This window comes from Asparagus officinalis, chromosome 8, assembly GCF_001876935.1.
Source record: "Asparagus officinalis chromosome 8, Aspof.V1, whole genome shotgun sequence".
NCBI classification, from domain to species: domain Eukaryota; kingdom Viridiplantae; phylum Streptophyta; class Magnoliopsida; order Asparagales; family Asparagaceae; genus Asparagus; species Asparagus officinalis.
In genome coordinates, this window is record NC_033801.1 from 15716197 (window position 1) to 15725149 (window position 8953).

The following is an 8953-nucleotide window of genomic DNA, read 5'->3' on the forward strand; positions in this document are numbered from 1 at the left end:
AACGCACACGTCGTGTTGAACAATAACCCATCTTTCAGAAACACGGTCCTCGTTGCGCATAATGAAAGTTGTGGTTGGTATAAATGTTTTTCCATGAAAAGAAATCGTTTTCAAAAGAGAACTCTTCCTTTTCCACACGGCCTCTCATGAGCATCTTCAGTTTAGCGGACACCATGCGATCATATTTTCTTTCTCAAAAAGGGTATGTGGTGCTCTTGATGTTAAGATTCTAATTTTTTTAAAAAAAAATCTGAAATGAAAATAACATTTCTTATCAGCATTAGGCCTCCGATCGTGCTAAATGATGGTCTTGACAACTCTACGCATGACACTGAAGTTAGATGATAAGTTGGAGCTGCCGTGCGCGATTTACCATTACTTGCATGCGGCCATACGCAAGACCCCACTAATTACGGATTGATTTTGCCCTACTATTTAAGCACAAAATATACTTAATTGTTAAAACTCTGAATACTCTGAATAAAGATCCAGACTTGCCTCGTACTAAATTTAACCTCTCCAAGGGGGAAGCATTGCTTTATTCTGGCAATGAAGTAGGATGACATTTGGTTTAAAAAAATAGAGCAAGGGCTACTAGTTCGGCAAGCCGGGAGAGGAGGAAAAAAAAGGCACACAAAAACTTGCAAGGGAGAACACCGACACACCGATCAATTATATCTACAGCCATCACATCAGAACCTCCATCCATGCTTTCGAGCACAGATGAACCTCGCAAAAATCAGCATGAGCGCAATCCCTCCAAAGTTAACGCAAATCTAGTATAAGAATCAATTTGCCAAATTCCCCAAATTGTTGCTCTCATGAAACAACTCTCAGGTTAACACGACCAGAAAGAATAAGTCAACATTAAACAAAGGCAAACAAAATAATTCACCTCAGCAAGAACTACAAGTTCAAATTGACATCACCACACGCACAAGAGGTCACAAAAAAGCTGCGCATAATAAATAAACCGATGAAAATAAATATAACCAGAATCCGTGTATCATAACAATCACCAACCAAATGTACCTCATACATCCTAAACACTTAGAAACAGGTAATCATCAAAGATCCAGCGACTACTACATACTATCCCCTTTCCACCCTTCCTCAACCAAAGCATAGTAATTTATTTCAGATTGACCCCCACCTCGAAACTTTTACAACAAGACCACCAGACTTGAAAAGTAGAACCAAAGGCAAAGAGCTCCAGCTCTTGCTCTCCCTTTACTAAAATCAGGGTGAAAAGAATATGCAATTGAGATGAAACAAACAGGTCAAAAACCCTACCTTCTCTCACCACATATTCTACAACCCCGCAACTAAAATTACAGAAAAAAGGTTAAATAAAGGGAAGGGAAAAAAGGGAAAAAGAAAAGAAAAGAGAGAGTAACAAAAACTTCAAACCCTAATCGTCAGCCTACCACAAAGCACCAGCGACTATAGAACCAATCCGATCTCTTCCATCAAACCCTAGAACACTTCTCAACAGCGGGGAACCTACCTGTAAGACCACTAGTAAAAGTAGATGATGAGCAGAAGGCGGAAAAAGGGAAAGTACCTTCACAGACACCTAACTAAGCTCTAGAAAAGTAACCACCCCTATCAAAATTATATTTCAGCAACAGGTAAACAAGAAAAAGAGCAGGAGACAGTTGTCCAAAAATATCTGCGATGACGTTAATCCCACGCACTGGTAAATCCAGCACCACCACCAGAATAACCACCGCCACCGTAACCACCACCACCACCATAACCACCACCACCATCACCACCACCTCCAGTAACATGCTGAGGATGGTCACCCCATATCACAGCATGCAGGGCTGCCGCTCATACTTCGATATCCGCACCGAACGGCACACCTCGTTTGTTCCTGCCACCACCGCCAAATGAAGAGCGAGCAGCGTAGCGAGATAACCAAGCTGGGACTTCCTGATTGGACTCCTGCATGAGCTCGGCAAGCGGCCTTGCAAGATTGGAGTTGCTCTCATTGAAGAAAGCGGTGGCGAGGCCGGATTTGCCGGCTCTCCCTGTTCGTCCAATCCGATGCACATAGTCATCAATGTCGTTGGGGAGGTCAAAGTTAACGACATGTGCAACGTGGGGGATGTCGAGACCACGTGCCGCGACGTCTGTGGCTACTAGTATGGGGGTTGTGCCACTCTTGAAGGATCTAAGAGCATATTCTCGTTCCTGAAAACATCAGAGTAGAAGGGTAAATGATTAGCTGATTGTAAAAATACAAGATGATAAAAAATAACGGTGAATACAACACAATCATAGTGAACAGCACTAGTTTCTCAGCCAGGACAATATCAATCACATCTAATATCTCAACCAGCATTAGTTACAGTAATGCAGAGGAACTATTGCTACTCAATTGATCAAAATACGCATGTGCATGTCATCCATTTGAGATTCTTCCAGGAAATGCGAAGAAAGAACAGCAGAAAACCATTAAGCAAACATAATTAAAAGTTTAAAACCTCAGATGAGCAAATATTCTAAGACAGTGTACTTTTTTATAAGCTTCCTAAGAACCTAACATATGTCACCTGCTAAGAAAATAAAGAAAAGGTAACAGTAATAAAGACACAGCACAACCAAGCGAAGAAGCATCTATACACACATAGAAAGAAGGATATATATATCTACTATAGTTCATTTATGCCATTCTGACTGTAACCAAGCTCTTTTAACTTGGCAGTCGGAGAAAACAAAATCAAGTTCCTTCATGTTTGTTCTACCAAATAAACAAACTGTTGCAACAACCCACAAGGAGGAAAGAACGTAAAAGGCCAAATGTGAGGATAAATATCCAAAAATATGATTAACACATTCTCATATAAATAGATTTAACTTATTCCCCATAAGAAGATGTCAAATATTATGAAATAAGTAGGGAAATGTGTGTGCATGCATGTGGTGAAGTTTTCTTTATTACTTTGATTATTCTGGTGGATAGCTGCGGATATCTATGTGTATGTGTGTACGCGTTCTACTTCTCTTTTTATGTTCCCTGATTTTTATCGGCTGGGCTGTTTTGCGTACGCATTATTGTCAAGTGTGAAGTCAAGTAGAACCAGGACATTGGACTGTATGGTATCTCCCTCCCACTACAAGAAGGCTTGGAACTTGATTCCTAGTGAAACGGTTGTTTAGAAAGATTATGATCATCATAGCCACTATCACATAAGAGTTCATTTGATAGACCAGCACAAACTGCGAGTTTGAATCTCAAGGATCGGTCACTAACATAATAATAGATCCTCCTACAATCCACTCATAATCTCACCCGCAGTCAGTTTAAAGACTGCATGTACCGTAGGAAGAAGGATGAATTAATAGACTATGCCGAATACCAATGAAATAAATTATGTCAAATAATAACGGAAATATGACATGTAACTAAAGCAAAGTAAAAAAAAAGGGAAGAAACATGGGATAGTTCCCATGGATGGCAAGGAAATACCAATGACTGATCTTTTAGATGCAAAGGATCAACAATTTCATCTTAACAGCTAAGAATTGTTATGAATAGAAGCAATCATTATATGTTGAGAAAAATGCTCATGGAATACTATACGGCTGCAGACAACCACCAACGGAGTCGATAATAGCTATGAGCTAAACATGTGATTTATATCATACATATGGGCTAACTAAGAAAAAGTCTTAAATTCGTGTGAGAATGTTAAAATAAAGGATTAGCCATATCCTAACAGATAAGATATGGATAAGATCTACAGAAGAGGATAAATTGATGGAGAAATGTTTGAGAAAGTGCAGACATCTGTAAGGAACTGATGAGATTTCAATATTGAGTTAGGTCAACTTGAAGGTTGAAACAGAGGCAAAAGCTCGGCAGAGAATGATCAGATGTAAAAAATTCATGAGCTCGCACAAAGAACATTATAGGGTCAATGCAACAAACAGGTGCCATTTATGGACTTGAATATAGAAAAAAGAACATGTAGTAAAACCTGGAGATTTCAGGAGGAGCTTTATAACTATTTTGTTGCGATATTAGTAGGAAGATATTCCATACAGTTTTGATATAGAATCGCACCACGTGTACTCATTCTAAGATAATCCAGCTAAATTCAACACTCTCCAAGACCAAATAGTAAATCAATCACTTACCTTTAAATAGCATTAAAAAGAACTTAGTTACAAAAGCAAAGTGCTAGGGTAGAAACTAATCCTGCTTTAAATATGAAGAAAGTGTGCAAATAATATCTGACTGGTATATTTTGTGAAAGAAAAAAAATTACAACAGTGGTACCGTAAGCATGAATTGACAAATGGGCATCATTTTTCCTAATGTGGACTACTCATAGTTCAAACACTCGTGACCAATTTTTACACTGAGCCTTACATTTCTCATATTTCAAACATAACAAGTACACAGTGGTTAAGTAAATGCAATGTTGTTGTTGCCTTTCCTAAATATGAATTTTCTTGTACACAATAGCCGTAAAATAAACCATCATGAGGAAGCATGGTAAGCTGAAGTCACTCAAATGGCTTCTAAACAATTGTGATACTTGAAGATAAATATATATATACTCAATCAAAGATGCATAAATATTAAAATACCAACACTATTAACTAAATTGCAAGATAAATATATATATACTCAATCAAAGATGCATAAATATTAAAATACCAACACTATTAACTAAATTGCTTGGTTTACCAATTACAATAGCTCTTTGTATGTTTATACTTCTCAACTCAAATTATAAGTTAATCTCAACAGTGAAAAACTCGTTCTCAACTCAAATTACTGTTAACTTATAGATTACTATTAAGTTTAAGTTAACAACAAACTTAATCTTAAGTTTACTGTTAACTTAAGTTTATTGTTTACTTAAACTTAAGTTTACCATCAATAAAAAACTTAATATTAACTTAAACTTAAACATAAACTTAAGTTTATTGTTAGCTTAAACTTAAGTTTAACTTAAACTTAAACTTAAGTTTACTGTTAATTTACACTTCTTAAGTTTAAGTTACTGTTGTTAACTAAAATAGATATTTAAGAAGTACTCTTTACCTTCTTAGTAGTTACAGAGATCGGGGGAGTTCGGTAATATTACAGAAGGCGCTAGGCAGACTAGGCGTTTGAGCGAACACCTAGCACCTAGACCCCTAGGCATACACCTATGCAGCGTCTAGACGTTTGACTATTTTTAAATTATTTAATTATAATAATTGATAAAAAATATGTACTAAATTTATATAAATTTTTTTAAAAAAATAGCAATCTTAGTTCCACAATAAATCATGCATGCTTAGATACTAAATAGTCAAAATAATAATTAACAAGGCTAGAGCCTAAAATGTTTTCTTTTTTTATTTTTAATTACAATAATTGATAGTGAATGTCAATTTTATAGAAAGCTTAGATGTCGGACTGGTATCCAGGTGGATTTCATTTTTCATTTAAGTGGTGGTCGATGAGGTTTTGCTAAAGATCGGAGGAGATAGTGGAGGTGTTCATATTTAGAGGTTAATGGAGTTTGGAGGACGTTTAGGCTACAACACATAAAATCACAACCAATGCCTATAGGGTACAATCCACATAAATAGACAATGCTCCCCTAAACGCTCGTAAAATCTAGGTGGGCATCCTAATTACCGCCTAGGCGCTAGGCGCTAGTTAGGCGGCCTAGGTACCGCCTAGGCCTAGGCGTACGTCTAAGCGGACTAGACGGAGGTTTTTTAAAATAGTGTGTTACAGAATGATCATATGGAGTTCAAAGCAATGACCCATTGAAAAGCAAGCAGTGAAGACATTAGAAATCAATATAGGAGCATTATTGAACGATACCATGTTCTAGTATTGGGACAATTATCCACAAAGGATTTTTTAGAGACTTTGAGAGTTTCAGGATATTTTTGGGGATAATAAGGAAATTTAGGCTCATCTTTAAGGACTTCCACTAATGCAGCATTGTGCTATTTCATTCAAAGAAAATGTTAATTAGTCAATAAACAATTTATCATGCCTGTTTGGAGCTAACTAGTTTTTTCCTTCAAAATATCGCTGATGAATAAAAATAATAACTAAACTATAACTAATAAGTTTTAAAAGTGTGGGAGAAGAGAGAGGAAGAGAGCAGGGAGGGGGAGAGAGTATTGTAGAAAGGGGATATGCAAAGAAAGGGATCAGTGAGACTGGATTATAAAGTGGGATACGAAGAGGGAGAGAAAGAAGATAGCAGGCATAGGGTCGTGACTTGCATTCTGCAAGGGGCAGGCCATGCACTTCCTCCCCAGAGGGAAAAGAGAAGAAAAAGGAAAGAAAGCCAAATCTCAGTCCAAAATTTTGAGGTGGTACTTCTTTTTGATCTGGGAATGGTCTAGTATATATAAGTAATGAAATGTGGATTTTGAATCCAAATCGCAGCTTCAGGCACAAATACCATGCCCAAACGAATAACATCAAAAAAATTTCCTGAATCCAGTCTCCCAATAACACTGAAAAGCAAAGTCTCCAAATTCAACCTCAGCCCAATAATCACCAAGAAATTTAATTATGTTTAAATCAATGCTTAAAAAAATCCATGTCACGACGTGTTATACCTCGTTCCAAAACCTAACGGATGCAAATCGTCTATGTTACATGGGCACTTCTATCTGGAAGTCGTACCTGTACGTGACACGTACCCAAGCCTGTATTCAAACTCACTCCATGCATATATGCATACATTTATTCGGGCTATTCGGGCATGTACTCAATTAAACAATACGTTTTACTTCAGAACATTTGTCAAACATTTCCTGGACGCAAATCCTACACTTCACATCCAATGCTTTAAACTCATTGGGTTCCAAATTATGATTTTACTGGTCATTTGAATGTCTAATTCAAAAAACAAGCACTTTTACAATCAGTGTTTTCAATGCGCGAGGCGCAAAGCATCTTTACGCGCACATGCGCAAGGCGTAACGCGATGCGCGCGCCCGAGTGATGCGAGGCGCACACCACACACATAATATTTCAATATATTAATCAAGCACGAAAGAACATATTTTTAGAATTTACATAAAAAATATCATGATAAATAATATCTTGCTACAAAATCACAATATATTGCCTTAATTTCTAATGCTAACACCCAACATAGTAGCAAATTTCATAAATTTTCAAATTAAATGTTAAATCAAGACTTATATCCAAACTAAGGATTAGTAATGGTCCTCAATTGAAGGTTATTAAAAAAGCCCAATGGATTTATTTTGTTTTTTGGGATATGGAATATCAAGTATAAAGACTCGATTGAAATGTTAACAAAAAAAACTATATGAGGAAATGCACTACATGCATCCTACACAAAGTACGGATGTACGCGAGGCGCAAAAGGCGCTGCTGCATCAGATGTGGGGCGCATCGCCACCGCCCCGCATCGTAAGGTGCATGAGGCGCAATGAGGCGCGCGCATTTGAAAACACTGTAATTACAATTTATAATCCACATAATAAAAGAAACATAAAAATATTATAGGAATTTTAATTCTCATAACATGTGAATAAAAAACTACTTTTCTCATGTAAACTATTAATTTCAATATATAATATATGTATATATAAATATTTATATAGTCGTATCCTCGTACCCTCCCTTCGCAAATTTGATGCCCCGTCCCCGTAACCATACAACAACATATTTGGCCAGATGGGAAAAAATCATGTTCGAATAATCATATGATAAACGTTCCCAATGCACACAATTAACAAGAGCAAAGATCAAATGACTTCTCTAATGTACCTTCTTCCTAACCAAATGCAGTGTACAAATGCAGTGTACAGAAGAAGCATATGATACAAAACATTTTTAGACTGACAGGAAGGTATTTATTAGTGTAAGAGAGGGAAAGACATTTGACAAGTGAGAAAGCTCAAATTACCTGCTGTGATCTATCACCATGAATACTAGTTGCTGGAAACTGATTTTGACATAACCAATATTCTAATGCATCAGCTCCTCTTTTAGTCTCCACAAAGACCAAAGTTAGAGATTGCTGAAAGACCAAAGAAAATCAGTAATTTTACGGACAGAAAGGTTCAAAAACAAATCATAAACAAATGTTCAAAATCAGAAAGGAACAAATCGAACATTCCCACAACAATCAGTCAAGCTATTTTCTCGGCTATAAAATAAAGCCAAAATTTTGAAATATCTAAGTATCAGAGAACATTAATGTACCTTCCCATGAGTTCCATTTGCTCTTTGAGCATGGAGAAGATCCATAAGATGGCTTCTTTTATCAGATTCAAGAACAAATTCTACTCTCTGAACAATTAGATCAGTACTGGAACCAACCCTTCCAACAGCAAGGAAGATGTAATTGGAAAGAAAATCAGAAGCCAATCTCTGCATAAGAAGTCAATAAGCATGTCAGAGAAAATAAAGAAAATAAGAAATGATACAAGGACAGATGGCAATGAAGGAACTTAAAAACAAGAAAATAAAGCAACTAAAAAGCATCTCAAAGATGATAGTAAGTACATAGGTAAGCAGAAATTTAATGCCCCTAAACCTTAGTGTTCATGCTCTTCTGAAGAGCTTATCACAAATGAACCAAAAATTACTCCAGCACATAGATTAATTAGAATAATTACCCAGGAGGGATTACAAATTTCAATAACCACGCTACAAAATTGTATGTTCATTCCCTTTGATCCTATACTTTTTTTTTGGTCAGCTCACGATGTTTGCGATGAAGTTATTAACATAACTAACCTATATTGTACATAATTGAGCAAATTGTACATAATTGAGCAAACCAGGAGCCTTTACAAAATTTAATAAGCAGGTTACATGTAATCCCAATTGAACTCATGAAGACATTGTACGTTCATTCCCCTTGATCCTATACTACTTTTTTCTTTTTGTTTTGTTTTTTTGTGTTTGGGGGGGGGGGGGGGGGGCGGCAGG

At 36.6% G+C, this 8953-nt stretch overlaps 1 protein-coding gene across 1 annotated transcript in view; it reads right to left on the bottom strand.

The window, feature by feature from the left end:
• The window catches only part of LOC109851275 (DEAD-box ATP-dependent RNA helicase 37-like), a 12393-nt gene continuing 4396 nt past the window's right edge, over positions 957-8953 (bottom strand). The window contains 3 exon segments of the mRNA XM_020421336.1: positions 957-2199; positions 7923-8036; positions 8222-8389. Of these exon segments, the coding sequence (XP_020276925.1) occupies positions 1684-2199; positions 7923-8036; positions 8222-8389 (798 nt within the window). The 3' untranslated portion in view covers positions 957-1683.